Source organism: Corvus kubaryi, unplaced genomic scaffold, assembly GCF_017639235.1.
Source record: "Corvus kubaryi isolate FWS band 111438036 unplaced genomic scaffold, C.kubaryi_AGA036_p1.0 split1-131, whole genome shotgun sequence".
In the NCBI taxonomy this organism is placed as follows: domain Eukaryota; kingdom Metazoa; phylum Chordata; class Aves; order Passeriformes; family Corvidae; genus Corvus; species Corvus kubaryi.
Genome location: NW_024582073.1, coordinates 16,296,298 through 16,314,650, shown reverse-complemented (window position 1 = coordinate 16,314,650; position 18,353 = coordinate 16,296,298). Strand labels below are relative to the sequence as shown.

Here is an 18,353-nt window from a genome sequence, read left to right as displayed (position 1 = left end):
TAAAATAGGTAAATATGCTATAAATGATTTTTGATAATTCTCAGAAACAACTTAGGGACACAAATGAAAAGAAGTATTCCTAAAGTGTAATGCCCAAACTATTATGCTGTTTCCAAGCTTGTGTATAGGAAACAGGGATTGTGTTGCTTTTCATCCTTTGGAGTTTTTGTTGGAAACTTGTCAAACTGCAAAATGCCGAGACACTTTGCTGCTGCTATGTGCTCTATTCAGAAGCTTCTGTAACTGTGATGAATTATTTTTGTAATTTTAAACACAATTTTGAGGTCCTGACCTCCCTCTTTTGGTAACTTTTCAAATTCCCAAATTGGGTTATGTGAGTTTGTGTACATGCAGCCACTTTAGATCAGAGATGCTCTCTGTCCCCTTGAATGCTGCCTGAACATAGTTGGAATGGGCAAAGTCTATAGTTGTTTTTCTCAGTTGTAAGTCAGAGCTTCCCTGTGGCTTTAGTGTTGGGTTTTTTTATTTAAGTTACAAGTTCTCTCTCAACTTCCCTCTCTGGAGTGGTTTGTTCTTTAAGCACTACTACACTTTGAACAACTGGTGCTAGTTCACTCGTACTTTTTCCTAAAATGAGTTTTGAGGCAAAGCAGGAGCAACAAATACCTATAAAGGCCTCTGGGCATGCCTTACTGAATAATCTTTAGTTTTGGCTTCTTGCTGTTCTGTTGTGCCTTGCCACACATGCAGGTTCTGTCTCTGGCATCTCTTAGGAAGGCTGGACTGAAAAGATGGGGTTTCCCTCAAGTCACCTCCCAGTCTGTGGATGCCTCTGCTGTGGATGTGTCTTCACTGGTGTGTGTTAATAGAAAATCCTTTGTCTAACTGAAGGCCCCCAGGGCTGGTGTGGGGCTGGAGTCCTGTGGGGAGAGGCTGAGGGAGCTGGACTTGCTTGCTGAGCCTCTGAGTTACCTGCAAGGAGTCCAGTAAAGAGATAGAATTGGGCTCTTTGCTGGATATGATGAGAGGCTAAAAAACCTATAAAATGAAACTCAGACCAGAACAGAAGGTGAAAAAGGCAGTGGAACAGGTTGCCTGTGCAGGTTCTGTCCTAGGAGTTTTCAAAGACAGGACTAGGTGTGAGTACTCACAGCTGACTGCCTTTTGAGCAGGGTGTACAACTATGGAGCTTCCCGATGTCCTTTTATGCCTGATTTACCCTGTGTAAACTTCAGTGCCACTCCCCTGGGAAATTTAATTCTCCTTTTGGCTTTCTTGCCCCACAGAATCCATGTGCATTAAACAGTTGAAAGACATAAACACCTTCTAAGCAGCACTAAACATGATGAATGTTTATTCTTTTAATCACATTTTGCACTTTTAATCATGTCCAAAGCTTCAGTGACTCAATACCCTCTTGGGATCTTGTGACACCAGAATTCATAACAATCTCTTTATTTCAGTTACTGGATTGCACCTGCAAACCAACAAACCTCTGTAAAGAGGAATTGCATCCTCACTTTTTTAAGGTGAATCTTTAAAACCTTTCTTTTATAAAATACAGTGACTTCCAAGGAAATTTCCTTCTGGAAAACTAGTTCTTGTCAAGTAAAGGACAGACAACTCATCATGAATTAAGAAACCTCTACCCTAGCTACTGAATGTATGACTCCAGAAAAGAGAAGTATATTATATGGTTTTATTCTAACACTTTTGTTATAGCTCTATTAATAATAAAGTTTTGATGAATAAAGTACATGAACCTTGCTAAGATCATTTCAGCATGGAATGTCTACAATGTAGTCAGCTACAACCATTTACTACTTCTTTGAGTAGAGATAAAATTTTGATTTTACATTGAATTTCCAAAGTACACAGAAAAAAATGAAATAGAAGAGCATTTACATCCATTTTAATTGGTGGCAGGCATAAATTCATAAAAACAAATGGGGAAGAAAGACCATTTAGCAGAAACCTCAAAAAGTGCAGATACAGATTTGTTGAATGACAATCTTTCACGAGATTCTCCAGCAGGCTTGGTCTTTCTTTTAGATATTAGGGTCATTAAACACTGTCACACAGAAGTTCTCAAGATAAGTGAAGATGAAAGCATACTGCAGAAACAAGCTGGTGCTTCCATACATTTCAATCCATTGGTGAAGGAGATCTCAGATAATTTACCTTTGTACTGCTTTGCTTTGAGGTAGTCAGTCTCCACCTGTTACAGATTTGTTTGAATTATTACCATAAATCTTTACATGGTGACCTATGCCACAAATTACATAATATATTAACTTTCGTGCACAAAAATAAAATTGGGAAACAGTAGTTGAATTTAAAGAACATAGAAAAATCACAATACTATTAAAGGGGAACATCCGATTCTGATATAAATTTGTACTGCAAGAATTTCATGATGGTCAGATGTGAAACTTCATATTTAGAAAAGAAAAAGTACATCAAACTGAATAATGCTAGTAGTATATAAAGCCAAATCACACAAGATCACTTCAAGATCAATGTAATAAATGCTTATTATTTAGCAGAAAAAAAAATAAGGAACAATGTACAAAATAATAGTGCAAGAACAGCTGCAATCTATTTGTTCTCATCAGTTTTGAGATTTTGGTTAAAAACTTTACAGCTGGCGAGAGATGCTGCTGAAAAACTCAGATTCCACTCAGTGGGCTGATTAAGGCACATCTTTATGGACTTCAAATGTTCATTTTCTGTGTTCATGTCTATTGAATTCTGCGGCTCCGAGACTTTCACTTGTAGCGTGCTGTGAGAAAAGAAGTGGGGGTAGGAGAGGGAAAAAAATAAGAAAAAGTTTAGTACACTTTCCTCTTGCCCTGGAAATAAGCTGGTAAGAGGCAAGATGAGGTGGTGGCAGATCTTGTATTCTGCTGGGTTTTGTTGTTGTTGTTTTAGTGCATTATGTTCCAGAAACACTGAGATTGGAACCCCACTGTGCTGTGTTGTAAAGGAGATTGGGCTTGTCTGTGTGGGGATGGCTGAGGCCCTGTCCATTGGCAGTGCCCGTCCCTGGTCAGGCTCCTGCTCGTGCTATTCCTTTGCAGGAGGTGCAGTAACAGCTGGCCTAGTTTAAATCATCTCCAGCTGACTAAAGGCACAGAGCAGGAACTGGGCAAGAGTTTGGGGCTTGTTTTTATTGCTGACAATATTAATTTAGTGCAGCCACGGAAGGACTCACACATAGAGAGTATTTTGTTTTAAATCTAGGGAAAAAAGTAATACAAGAAAGGAAAGAAACCCAGTCCTTTGTGGGAGTAACTAAGCAGACTAGGACAGATGTGTGGATTGAATCATCAAATGGTTTGGGTTGGAAGACACCTTTAAAGGTCATCTACTCCAATCCCCCTGCAATGAGCAGGGACATCTTCAACTAGATCAGGCTGCCCAGAGCCCCGTCCAGCCTGATCCTGAATGTTTCCAGGGACAGGACATCCACCACCGCTCCAGACAACCTTTTTCAATGTTTCACCATCCTCATCATCAAAAATGTCTTCCTTAATATATAAAGCACTCAGAAGTGCTTTAAGATATAAAACACACTCAGAAGACAATTTCAATCCTCCTTTCAAACCTCTTCATCCCCTTTTATTTTACTGTCACCCTCCTGCAGTGATTTGTCCCCTGTGTATGATACATTGTTTCTCACCATCCTTTATAAAGCTTTTGAGAACTTCAAGAATGATACAAAGTTGAAAATATTTCTGAGATACTAAAAATAATATTCTCAGTAATGTAATTAAGGGTAGGAGGTAATCACCATGCTAAAAGTTATCTGAACAGTTTCCTATCAAAGGGGTATTTAAGCAGCAAAAAAGGCTTTTGCTGCATTTCAGGAAAACTGGTTCATCACAGAGCTCAGGTGCACATTTTGAAGGCTTGAATGTGCTGCAGTGTAGTGCTCACATGGGTGCGCAGAGTAGCTGAGGACAGTCAGTGTAGGACTGTACCCTAAAACACTGGCTTGTGTCACTCAGATATCAATGACTGACTTTGATTAAGACATTTCCTGTCACAGCAAAAGGGAAAGAGCTTAGGCAACAGCTAAAATTATAATTCACTGTTGCTTTTCACAGATATCAGAAACAGTTTTAATTCTTTTACATTTTAATATAAGCTCCCCCGAAGGCTGTGTGCCTTTCTGGCATGGCAGTGAAACAGACATTTCTCGTTTACTAACCCTAGTTCCCAACCCTGCAGACTGGTGCACTGCTCCCATGCCCTGCATTTCCTTGTGTCATTATTCAGCCTCTATCTTTGGTCTCGTTTTGCCTTGTACCCTTTTCCTCTGGTTGCTCTGATCTTTTCCTTCCTGCAGGAAACAGAGTGCAGGTGTAGGTGATGGACAGGACTTCAGTCAGCAAGGTTACGCTCTTGAGTTTACAACTTCTTCACACTTGGGTCTTTGCCCTCAGAAAGTTAAAGGCTTTTCTTATGACCACGGGCTTAAGTGCATATGGGAGATGGTGTTAAGGCTGACTTCTGCAGTAAGCAGCTTTCCTCACACCTACTGATTTTGTGCTTTTCAGGCATGGCCAGGTAGCAAAACATAACTTCTAACAACTACCCAAAAGCCAAATGAAGGATAGGGCAGGAATGTTTTGGTTTGTTTTTTTTGTTTGTTTGGCTTTTTTTAAGGGTTGGGGTGGTTTTTTGTTTTTGTTTTTTTTTTTTGTTTTGTTTTTTTTTTTGTTTGTTTGTTTGTTTTGTTTTGGTTTGGTTTTTTTTGGTGGTGGTTGCTATCTGAAAGGAACATATATGCCTTGGAAATCAAGAAATTGCAAACTATGAAGTAGTATATACCTGCAAAGTGCTTTAAAACCCAGCACTTCTACTGTCTTTAAAGCAGTAGACAGATAAACGCTGCTGAACGCTGGGCAAGTGCCAGACAGCAAAAGCCAAAGGTTGGGGCTCCTCATATGACCTAGCATGTTCCTTCTGAATATCAAGTAGGAATTGGACCAAGCTGGTAAGGGCCCTTTTCCAAACAACACTGTTGGTGGCAACAGTGTATCCTAGGATTTGGTGCAATTCTGACCATCATTCCTTCCCACTTGCTTGGACTACAGAAGAAAATGCTGAGTGCTATTGTAGTACCAAACAGCACTTTCCAAGTACTCAGCTCTGTCAGGGACTGCCCTACTCTTCATCTTTTAGGTTTGTACAGGTTTCTGTACAAGGTGCAATAGGCTGGACTGAATTTGCAAAACAAGAACTGAACTATGTGCTGATAATTGTCATGTGGTGATCTATTTACCTCTCAGAAAAGGACTCCAGGAAATGCAAGACTTTGCTTTTTAAATGAATGCATAAAAACAGGACTAGAAAAATGTTAATTTTTTTCCCCCCAGTTCCTCGGTATTGGTAACATCAACACAAAAAGTTCATGTATTTTAGAAAATCTTACCTTGATAAAAATAAAGTGGAAAATAATATGGTTAGAGATCTGCATTAATATATTTGTTAACCAAGAAGAACCTAATCTTTCATCTTGCCTTTCATTCCTTTACTTGTAGTGATTTATTTTTTCGTTGTTGATTTAACAAGGTAAAAAAATGATGCATTTAAATATTTTTAAATTGAAGAATGTAATTAAAGGGATAAAATTAAACAGAAGCAGTTGAATTTCTCCTGTCAAATCCATCAATAGATTCTACTCTAAATTTTACTCCACTCTATTTGCACAAGCTCCACAGTGCATTAAACATTCCTAGCAAAAGAATATGTTACACACAGCAAACCTCCTGTCAGGAATTCAGATTAGAGCCTGATGCACCCAGAAGCCATGAAGCCTATTTCAGGAGAGCTTGGAACAGTGTCCCCAATTTACAGCCCCTTGGAGCTCTGCACTACCAACACTCACACCAGTAAGAAGATGGAGTTCCCTTTAATTTCCTAGACAACAGGCATATACTGATCTTAGATAATGGTCTCTAAAAAGGTTAGAATTTCCAATTCTGAAGCCATGTGTTTGCCATTCCAGCAATTACCATTTGTTTTGTTTTTATTCACTTGGGACTGACTCAGTTAATCAGCTTCTGTGCATGTGATTTGTGGAAGTCAGCTACAGGTGCTTCTGTGACATGGAACATAAACTCCAGCCATGGCATATCCAATAGCTCTGTTTTCACTAGGGAATTTGAAGACAGGAAAACAGTGCTAAAATCCCAGTGAAAAAGATGAAAACCATATTCATTTTTTTTCATAATTTGTATGACAAATTAGTGAGATTTCTTGAAAATTCAGTATTTTTTCTTCATCTTTAATTACACTACCCTCTCCTACCTCTTTTCTCTAAATGGTCTTCAAGTGCTGGTAACATTTTTTGCTTAATTGAAAAGATTTAATATTTCCCCATGTATAATAACTTATCCATATAATTCTTGTCTCTTCTTAAAAAGTAAAGAGGAAAAAAAGGGATATGGAAATGTGACAATACTTTTTGATCTGAAACAAGAGCAATCTAAAAAAGCCTCGGGGAGGCAAGTTCAGCAGCCCTTCAGCAGGTGCTCTGCCGTGGCTCTGTGCAAGGGACCTGTTCAGTCTCAGAGAGTTCTGACTCCTCTGCAGGGCCACGTGAAGCACAGAGGGGTGGCAGGCGTGGCACTGAGGACATGGGCACACCGTGCTGTGCACGGTGACAGGACACACTGCTGGGTCAGTGCCAGCTGGGAATGCCCTCACATGCTCTGGGCTTTCTTTGGAAGCTGCTGCACGCCAAACCAATGGGTCTGAAACACTGGCAGTGAGGACTCCAGGATGGTTTTGTGTGTGTTGCAACCCCCGGTTCCCATATCGCGATTACTGAATCACCTCTGAATTTACCATCTTTCAATAGCACTGGAGAAAGGATGAATCGCCTGTGTTTTTCTAACAAATCACCCCAGTGTTACTCTAACCAATCTTAGCAGCCAGATCAGAGTAACATCGACGGACTCTCAGGTCCCCTCTGCTCTCCCTGGCTAAGCAGAGAACCCTGTGTGTAGTTAAGTTTCCAGGCCTGCTGGGGCCTAAAAGGATCATCTTTCCCCACAAAATTTTCATTCTATCATTAAATAAGTAGGAATAAATAGAAAGGTTTGAATTCAACCTTCTACTAAAGCAAGCAATGAGTGGCCTCCCCATGCTCCTAAGTGCTAAAAAATCCCCTGTTCTTTTCCACACTTCCTGTTAAAACTGCCCAAATACAACTGAGTTTTTTTTTTTGAAATGTCACATTTCTTTCTTTAGTTTTACCCAAACCATCATTATACTAATAGAAATACTGATTTTTAATAGCAGGACGGGAGATCAACACCAGAAAACTTGAGGCTGCCAAGCACAAAAGGAAAATAATATTCTTTGAACTGCTTATTTTCCATGCAGTATGGAGCCACATTCTTGTGGAAAAGCAGGAAATTTGACACCTGCTGTTGTTGTATGAAAATGATAAAGTTTCAAAGAATCTGGCTAGCTCAAGTACTATATATTTGCTGAGTTAATCTGTCACAACATGTTGAAAAAAAGTAGGAAAAATAAAAAGCAGGAATGTGTAAAAATGTCTCTTATCTGCTAGGTCAGTCCTCAGCATTTCCCATCAGAGATTGCCTTCAACGCTGTGTGTTCGTATGCTGTAAAACAGCTATGAAAGTATCACTGTAGGGTTATCTTTCTCTAACTCTTTTGCAATACTTACAGATAAAAACATCTCCTTACCCACTATGTGAGAGCAAGGTCAAACTGGTTCTTACCCTCCTGTCTGACAGAAATTCTGCAAACTGCACTTGTTAAACACCACCAGCACTGATGTGCAAACTGGTAGCTTGGAAAGTGTAGGAGCACCCATGACACACAGCACTGAATCGAGGCTTTTACAGAAAGGTTTCAAAACCACTGAGTACAAATAGTAAAACATTAGCAGAATTTAAAAAAGTTCTTTGTACAGACTCTACTCCATTTCTCAAAAAAAAGAACTAATGGAATGTACTAGGTTAAAATCTACAATGACTACAGTAGCCTCAGTATGATTTCCAACACAGATTGATTTGGTAATGTAACAGATATTGAAAAGACAGCAAACCAAGCATGCACAGTCTGACTGATTGTCTCTAAAATTTAAACTTATTTTTTCCACAATGCCAAAACCCAAAAAGACCCAAATCTACAAAGAAAATGTTTAATGTCTCTTTTCCATTTACCAAATGGATTCTCATTGTACTATGAAATAACATACTTCAGCTGTGTGGATGGAATCCCATTTGGGAATCTGAGAGAGAAGAAATGCCCTGGAAATCAATCAAAGCAAGCTGGGGAGATAAACAATATTCAGGGAGTCTTAAAAGTTAGATATAAGAGCTGAGTTTAACACAGCTGGAGTGCTAAGACAAATAAAACAGTACAAAATACCAAGAAAGGAGGTGAACTGAATAGAGACAAAAGACAGGGTGAGAAGTCAGAACCAGCCATAATGCCAGACTGAAATTATGGTGGAAAGTTTATTTTGCTCTTCAGACTAAGTTAGAATTGTTTTACTGATTTGAGGAAAAAAAAAAAAAAGAATAGAAAGAAAGGAAACAGGAATGAAATATATACAAAATATATGAGAAAGATAGCTTGAAGAGGCAACTAGGAATTTATGAGCATTCTTGGCCTGACAGTGAAAGAGCATTACTTACTGGTAGCTATTTTCTGAATCTATATATTGAGATATCCCACTGTTCAAGCTTTAAGTTTAACATGCACAGAAACAAAATTATATGCAGTAGTAATCATTAGTACTTCATCTTCAAAGACCACAGCACAACAGTAACACCAAACAGCAGATGGTTACATCTTCAGGTAAACATTTGGCAAGTGGAATGGATGGCAATGGTTACAGAGTGCAGTTAGAGAAAGAACATGACTTTCTCCCCAAAACCAGTCAGCCTCGGAAAATTACAGACAACAGATCATAGGCAACATAAAAAGTTTAAATTGCAATTTCACTGCAGAATTTGGGAACCAAAACTTTTTTAAAAACATAAATTAATCAGGATTGCACAGCCATGGAAATACAGAGCTCCATTCTGATGGCTCCCCAAAATACAGGGCAGACTTGAATACATGTTGAAAAGTTTAAATAGCAACAACATTCCTTCCCCCTTTTTAAGTTATAATTATTTAAAGCAGCCTGACTGAGAAAGTTATGTAGAACGGTGATCTTTTGGACAAGAATCACCATGTTTTGTGGTGTTATAGACTATTTAGCAGTCGACAGAAGGCACAGGGCTCTTCAAGAACAAGGAAGTAGAATATTAATGTAAGCTGTCACTGAAGTGGGCATGAAGTAGTCATAAAATTTTAGGGCATAATTTACCAGTGATGACAGTACATAACCTGTTAAAGAAAAGAAATAATCCTATGATCTCGAATTGTTCATAGCATACTGTCTTAAAAGATCTTGGAAACAAAAAGCAGCTATGATTCCAACAGTTGAAAGGAGGCATGATTAATTTGATGATGAACATAATGAATTCTTAGCTTCTAGGCACCACCATGAAAAAAGCCTTCCTCTGATCATAAGTTCCCTGAAAGGAAACTAATTTCTAGTTATTACTAGAAGTTAGCAGCATGCAAATAAATAAATTAAAAACACCCTAAACACCCGTTGTGCAGATGAGCACTGTTGTATTTGACTTAGAAACATACTATAAGAGAAGAAAAGTTTTTGCTATTTTTTTTCTACCTAATCGTAATTAAAAATGGTTTTGCATGAGACACAATAAAGCAAAGGTTGGAGGTTCAGAACAATGTGTGCTGCTGGTTCAGGTTGTTCTGAGGAAGCACAATGCCTCCAGCTCAGTGCTGTGATGAATGCAGTTATGGAAGTCCTGTCATTTGAGCTCAAATCTTTAATCCATAATAGTTTTTTGACATCATAAATGCAATTATGTTATGAAGAGAGATCATCTCAGAAATATGATGAGACAGTCCCTGGGTGGTTTATAACCCACCAGACTTCTGAATTAAGGAAGGTCAAACAGCAATTTGCAAATAAGTAATTTCCTTTTCTGAGATTTCTACTACTTAAATGTAATTTAAAACCAGCTGTGAGTAGTAAACTGATAAATAGGAAATGTGAGCAACAAATATGATACACAAGAGAATGTTTTCAAACACACATCTCCAGAACTTTAAACTAGAAAGACAGGTAACAACAACCACCACTATTTTAAGAATTGATACCTTAAGAATAGCTCTTAAATATTTACTTGCATTGTAAATAAACTTCTTAAATTTCAAAAATAAATTATTGTTATTGAATGTTTTGAAAATTATGCTAAGTGCCCCAATATAAACACTGAAACCTAACTCTAAGCACTTTTTCTTTTTCCCTAAAATTTGCCCTGCATTCAAAATGAAAGACTTTACACATAGGTAAGAGAGCACAATCCAACTGAGAAAAAGAATTTATTTCTAAAGAAAAATATTGTAAGTCATTCTAAGAGCTTCTAGACAAGCATTTTTCAGCTATGCTTCCATTTCATGCACAGGGAAATAATCCATTGTTTGGACCAAGATTTCAATAGTTTGAAATAAGACAGCTTTGAGGACAGGCCTGTGTCAGTAAAATATGAAGTATAATCTCTGAGTATTTGTGAAATCCACACCTCAGGTAACAGAAACCTGTGATAAGATCCATCTGAAAAGACTGACTTCCCTAAACATCTTAATTTTCATGTATGCATGTATTTTAATATGAAATGTGAAAGCCTCATTATTGTAATTCCTAGCAGAACCACAATTTAGAAATATTCTACCCTAAGCTACAAAATGCAAACAAAGAATAAGCATACCTACATAAGACCTGCTCGGAAAAATGTGACTGTAGTCACATTACTCACTGATTGCTTGATAACTGATATAAAACATTCCAAACCAAGCAGAAATTCAGACTTATGCTTTGAAAGTATTTTAAGTCCTAAGTTAATTTTAAGGCCATTTCTACTGGTATGCATGAAGTAAGAAAAGTAGGTCTGAAGTTGATCTTAACTGAAGAAAGAGCTGCAGCCAAGTTAAGATACCTGCCCCACTTACAGATAAACCATGATAAAAGACAGAAGCAGATTCCTCTTACGGAAGCCCAGAAGTGGAGACAGAAAGGAGCATGTGGCAGTAAGTGGAGGATGGAGAGTAGGTGAGCTGGCACAGCCACTGAAAGAAGTTTGTGAAACTCCTGCCTGAATGTAATTTGTGGTAAGGAACCAATAAAGCTGAAAGCAGACATAAGTCAGGTGAGTTTCTGCTGTTGAAAGGATAAATCAAATAGTAAAATCTGTCAGATTGATGAAACCAAAGAAAAAAATACAGAAAAGAGAACCTTCCCTCCATAAATCATGAAGTTCCTCACTAAAGGTTCTCATCCTCTTGACACAGCAAGAGACACCATTATTTGTACTCCAAAGAAATTGAAGAATAATCTAAGCAGCCTTTACTGATGTCCAGAACATGAGAGGAATCAGCATCAGAAAATGGTCCCCTTTCAGTTATGAAAAAATGCAAAGAAGCAAAAATTGCTTGACTGTCCCACAAGAACAGAATGTGCAATTTGCCATGAATATGGCAGCAGAAACTGCAACTTGTCTAAAGTTATAAAGCATCTAGAGCTGTTGGCCCAAAAGCATGGAGCTAGGAAGACAAAATCTGTTTAAATATCTTGACCTTGGAAAAGACATCTTTAAACTGTAGGGAAAAAAAAAAAAATTAGTGGGTCTTCAATACAAAAAATATGGATTAAAAGGTTTGGTATGGCTTTTCATGAAAGACTTTCCAAACCTGGTTTGAAGAAATCCATGACAAAAGCTGACTGACATCTTGCTCATGGTATTACAAATATCTTGGCAGGTGTATGGACCAGACAGAATGGACCAGCCAAAGAATACAGTGAGAAACATGCAGTAAAAATCAAAACAGGAATAAAACTGGGCTGCACTTGTCTTCTGCAGAGTATCCTTTGGCACTCACAAACACACAGCTTGGGATAAAAGGAAAGGTGATACATGATCTGAGACTCAATTAAAGTTTGGTACTAAAGAAGAGCAAAGTAGGAAGACAGGATGCACAGAAATGTGGAATAACCAGAGTGTAATGGCCTGGTCTGAACCATGGTTCAGACATGGGTCTGAATAGACAAAATGAGTAACAGCAAGGCTGTGAAATGAACAACAGCTCAGCAGGACCCTGCTGCTGTACCAGAGCGGGACAGGCACTTCTGTGGCAAAGGCACAGGCAGCTGTTCTGGAGCACAGATGAAGCACAAGCCAATGTTGTACTGCTGCAAAACTACAAGTGTCATGATATGCAAAAAGTAGCAGGACAGCCAACACAGGAAGAGACAGCCAATGGCAAAGGTGTAATTTTCACTACAGGAGTTAAGCTGATGTGCAATGACTTGACATCCCGATTGGGCTCATCACCCTCCTCGAAAAAGTGTATACACCGTTCTACAAAAAGGTACAAAACTGCAGGGAAAACACAGATCATCTGACTTATTAAGTGAGTAATTAATAAAAAAAGTTCAAGAAAAATTACACATTAAGAATGAAAGATAAAGTGAGCATTTAGATGAGAAAAAAAGTCAGCCTGCTGAAAGCTGGCAATCCAAAAATGGGGAAAAATGAAATAACAGATGGAGGAGATATGAAAACTGTAGCAATTCAAGATGATACCTCATGCATTGAAAGGAGAAGATGGAGAGAGATGCATCTCAAGAACAGCATTATTTTATCAAGGTACACTGTAACCAATCAAAACATTAAGTCCTAACCTGGTTAGGAGTGTGAAGTACATACTAATTATTGCTCAGTTACAATAATTTCAATCTTTTATTTGACTAGCAGTGAAATAAGATCTACTTTCTAGCTAAAATTTTATAAAGCACTACTAAAAAAATCCTTGTGAGCAACAAAGTAAAAAATCCGAAATAACTTCCCAGTTGGCATTTCAATCTAGGTTCTATTTGCAGTTTTTCAAAGAAGTGATTTTCTCTTAAAATCATACCTTAAAAAGGTTCACAGTTCATAGGCAGCACATATCCCTATACAAATATATTCAGGTACAGGTCAGTAAATCACACATTTCTATATAATTGCATTTGGTAAGACCTGTAATTTTGATTTCTGAACATTTTCCTCTGATTTCTTTCAAAATACCTAATAAAATCTTTAACTATGAAGTAAAAATTGCTAATGAGGCCTCCATAAACTTTCTTTATCTAGATCCCACCGCCAAGAATACCATTGTGTTTCACATGACAGTGAACACAGGAAGCACACACTGCCCCAGCTGCCACCAAGGGCAAACCTGCCATGCTGTGAGGCTGTAGTGCTGCAGCGGGCTGTGCACAGAAATGCAAAATGCGGCTCATAAAATATCTGGCTTCCCCTACACAGCAATTTCCTGTTAGATACATCCACCTAATTAGTTGCTGATCACAGTAAAAATATCTGTCTTAGTTAGAACCTGAAGGTTGTCAACAGCTTTCAGAAACACTCAGCATTCTCAGGGACACCCAAGATTCAAGAATATTTTAGAGAGCCTTTCTTTCTCATGTTGACCACAGGAAACACTGGAGAGAAGAAGGCTTTTGATAAGGAAATGCTGTATGGCAAAATATGGCAAAAATACTATTTTATTAAATTAATATCCCGTTATCAAATAACAAAAACATTTCTATTAGTCCCAAAGGTTGTTAAAGCAGTATCTTTAAGGCACAACTGTGCAATTATAACAAAATTAAAGGACACCACAAGCAAAAGGATGAACAGTGAATAAATGTGGCATTATATTTCACTTGAAAATCTGAAGAAGATTTCAAATCATCAGGGGTCAGAGTAAAACTATCCTTTGATAAGTGAAAGATGAATTAGAAAAGGAAAATCTACCTAAGAATACATGCAAACAACAACCCAATCATCTCACATCATTTTAATTTCCCCCCTCGATTCCAGAACAGAATCTGCACTTTTCGAATGTAATTAACTGAAGATTCCAGTATAAGACATTTTACAAAGATCTGGTGAAAGAAAATAGCAGCACTAGCTTTAGCATATAAATGATAGAGAAATGCAAACTAAGGCACAGTACACAGGCCTCTATGAATGAAAGCATCTTTCTGGAACAGGACTATTTTCAACACCAAAATGTGGAATTGTCTCAGCAAAATGAATCTGCTCTGTCATGGTCAGATTACATAAATGCTTAATTTACAAGTTACATCTTCACAGGCTCTGTTGATTGAACTCCCTCCTCTTCTATCTAACAGCAACCAAAGCTCTGCTTTGAGGCCATAAACTCTCAACAGAAGAGAGGATTTTAAAAAGGATATGTACTTGTCATATTTTCAAAAGCACTGTGCAGGCCTTGTAAAACTGCAATTTTCTCTTCTAGAGAACGGGTTACAAAGAAAGACAGAAGATTGTCTATATTTATTTAATATTACCAGTTCCCTAAAGAAAGCTGAAAAATCTGGCCGTTTCCTCAGGACTGAGGACAAATAGGAAAACATGACTATGAGTTTCTCAGTTTTTGAAGAGGTAAAATTAAAAACAGATAGCAAAACAATACTGAATAAAATGATGAAAAAAGCACCCCAGTTTAGGTACAAAACGGGGTATATAAATCCTACACAAAGGCTTAACAATCATGGCACTAAACTACAGAAAACTACATTTCCTAGCAGGTAAAGGAAATTGAAGACCTCAGAGCCAAGCTCTTTGACAAAAGTCCATTATTCAAAGAAGCAAAAGTAAAAATCCCTAGCTCAGAACCCTCACAAGAACATGAGGAACAGCATACCCTAAGGCAATATGTAAATAACCAAAGTGTAAAACTAAACAGCACCCAAAACCTACACAGACCACACTAGGTCACTAGAGAAAAAGAAAAGGGAAGAGTATGTAATTTGACAAGTAGAATTCCAGAGTGTAAAACAAAATGGAGCATTAGACTGTGGTATGGCAGCTGCTGTTGTGGCATTATGGGGAATGAGGCAGAGACCATTAAGATCATTAAATGAGTAAGGATTTATTACACATGTATAGCCAACTATATATCAAGTGTACCTTTCTGCTTTTATAGTTCTGCATTAAAAATGGCCCACTTACCGAGAACAGTCATTCATTTCATATTCTTCCTACATTCCTGTTAGTGGTCTTACTTTGGTTAATGTCTGCCTATGAAAAAGGAACTTCTTGTCTGGCAACTACAGTTATGAAAATTTCGATCTGCTTACTCTGCATCACCATCAAATCAAATCAATCATCATCAAATAAGGTGTAACTTATTTTAGAGCCAAGCAACCCTCTGATGAAAAGCCTTTGTGAAAAGAGCCTTCTTAAAGTCAACAGATTTAACGACTGTTACACTCTGTCTCCTCTGCACTTTTCCTAACCTAGTATTTTAGATTTGTCGCTCATTTAGGGGTGTAGAATGTGGTCCTTCATGAAAGAGAAAGCTGAACAACCTGCTAAAAACAATCTTGTTTGCCACTAGATCATTCACAATAGTAGGGAAGTGATTCCCATTTGTAGCCTTAACATTACTGGATTGCACTACCATGAGACAAATAAGCAACAATACTGGAATATTAAAGCCATACTAATACAGACGTGTAAACAACAGTTCACAAAATTTTCCCTTCCAATTTTTAGAAAACTTATGGTAATGGGAGTTAAGTTTAAGACAGGTTTTGTCTGTAATATTAATACAGATGTTATTTTATCTGCACAACGTAGAAACCAATTAGACTGACAACATCAAAGTTTTCATAGTTAAGATTCTTAACTCTTGCAGCCAACTTTGAAAGGACCACAAAATTTAGCAAATTCTCATTTCAAGTACTAACTTGATTTCATTAAGGTAGAATTTAAAAACCACATTCAGACATGACAAAAAATTAAAATTGAAAAGTCATATTCTGCTGACAAATCCAATAGATCTGTTCTAAAACTCCAGACTACTTGAAGAAAAGCCAAAATGTACGTGAGAAAATTTAAAAGTTAATATTAGATGAAAATATCCTAACTTTAAGTGATAGGAATTGATTTTTAAAATCTTTTGTATGCAAACTCCCACCCTGATATGAAGGGCAAGTGCACAGGTCTGTGATGTCAGAACTGCCTGCTACTGTAGAAGGTTCACAATCTCTTTTCCATCTGTATTAAGTCCATACCACCCAAAACAGATTTTTAAATTTTTCAGTACGTTGTAAGATCCTAAAACAGAGTATTTTGTATGTCCCAGTTTTATTGCTGGATTAAGAGTTTCTCATATTTCAGCTTGGCTGTCTTGAAACCTTTTGCCCAAGTCCAAAGCATGTGAATGGGACCTTCAGTGTTACAAGTGAACCACATTGAAAACAAATGCTTTCCTAAAAACACGCTTATGTAATTTTCTTTGCACAACAGAGAATAATAGTGTTTCAGTGTTGCTAAAGAAATTAAAACTGCCAGAAGATAGATATACAGTGTAAGGGAACTGCCCCTCAACACATCAAATGCATTGTTGAAGCAACAGTTCAGAAGTCAAGTAGCAACCAACATCAAACGGATGATAGATACCCATGTATCTATCAGCCACCTTATCTTGAATACAACAGGCAATGTGAAAAAGCAATTAACTCTTTTCTGTTGCTGCAGTGAGTGCATGACTGGTTCTGGTTGCTGGACACTACCTTGAGCTGTAAGAACTCAATTGTTTATTCCTGCTTACACATGCTAATGAAAACCAAGTATACATAAAAATCTGGTAACAACATTCTGCCACCTGCCACAATATTTCGCAATAAAATAACATCACAACATCTTTTTTTCAAGTACATTTGGTAAGTCCCCAAGATCCGCAAAAGTTGAAGAAAACTTCAAATACTGACCATAAATGTGTCTACAGCAACATTTCAAGCATGACAACAGAACAATGATATAGTTTATGATACCACTTAAACAAAAATACAATCCAAAGAACATATAAACGAAACATGATGTTTTCATGTGCATTAAACTTCCAGATGCAGGAATTGTGTTTGAAGTCACATGCATGCACAGCTAGAAATCATGTTGCTTCTTTTTAGGGAGTAGCTATACTAGACAAAAAATGTTTGTATGATTTCCTTGGCTGGTGCAGAGAGTACACAATGTTGAATCAACACAGCAAAACAAAACATCCTTCCAATATCAGACAATCCCCTAATACTGCAACAGTAACCCTAAGAAAGAGCTGGGGTTACAAGTGTGGAGAAAACTACAGAATCATCATTCTTTGTCTTTTAACATTTCCTTTATCAGTGAACTTCCTATCATAGCCTTTCTAAAGACAATGACTGATATGAGAAACCATGGGTAAAAGGGAAAATAACAAAAACTGTAAATGAAGTAATGCAAAATATCAAAATAGTTATCAGATTTCCTGAAGATCCAAAACTAACGGACGAAAGTTATCAGGTAGATAAAATTGAGTCCCAATTAAAACTAACATGAGACCATATCACAGTAATAGGTCTGGCATTGTCATAGAAGCAAAACATTTACAGATAAATATAATTGGAATGTAACATTTTCTCAATGAATTACAAGTATGAGAGAGCTCTTTCTTCATTTGCAATATAGAAATGGATATATGTTATCCTTTCCTTTTCTAGTTCTTTTTTTTACAGCAATTTTGTGTCAAAGTTTGAACTTCTTAAAAACAAGTTATTTATGTTGAGCTTGGCCCCAGATCAATGAATTAAAATACAGAAGAGTAGTCTATAGATAAAAAAATGCTGTGCTTTGGAAAAAGCAGGGTTACACTGAATGAGCTTAATATGAAGAATTCTACATATCACATGAAGGACAAAGGAAATAAAGCATAAAAGAGCCATTATATTGTTTATATTACAACTTAAATTAACTTTTCTGTTTATTATCAGAGATCTTTTTCTACAATATAGAATACAAAGGAGGACCTAAGATTTTGCTCTGATATTTTGAATAAGGGGTTGGGGTTTTTTTGGGCAATATATCAGATTAGCTAATAAAATATTGCTTTTACAAAGGCAGTCATTTAAATCACATTGCAGAAGTTGTGCTTTACTTGGTGAGGATTTCACACCTTAGTAATTTTGTTGTAATGAGTTGAGACTTCTATTTAAGGAGATCTCTTCACCCAGCAGAAGAAATAATTTCACAAGTGTGCCCTCCTTCTAAGTAATATAATGGCCTTTCTGAGATCACAGTTGTAACACAATGTATTTATAAATACCTATCTTCAAAAAATGATTTAAGACTAGCCTAAAAAGATTCCAAGCCAAAGTATTTAGCATAGTAACTGTATATTGTACTTGTCAAAAATAATTTTGCATTTTA

The 18,353-nt window shown here is 37.2% G+C and overlaps 1 protein-coding gene across 4 annotated transcripts in view; it reads right to left on the bottom strand.

Annotated features, from left to right (window-relative positions):
* Nucleotides 1-1,288: 1,288 nt before the first annotated feature.
* Nucleotides 1,289-18,353, bottom strand: part of LCORL (ligand dependent nuclear receptor corepressor like) — an 83,233-nt gene continuing 66,168 nt past the window's right edge. For all 4 annotated transcript variants that reach the window (XM_042053731.1, XM_042053736.1, XM_042053735.1 and 1 more), the window contains one exon: nucleotides 1,289-2,743. In XM_042053731.1, coding sequence (XP_041909665.1) covers nucleotides 2,730-2,743 — 14 coding nt within the window. In that variant the 3' untranslated portion in view covers nucleotides 1,289-2,729. The remainder of the gene's footprint in view (nucleotides 2,744-18,353) is intronic.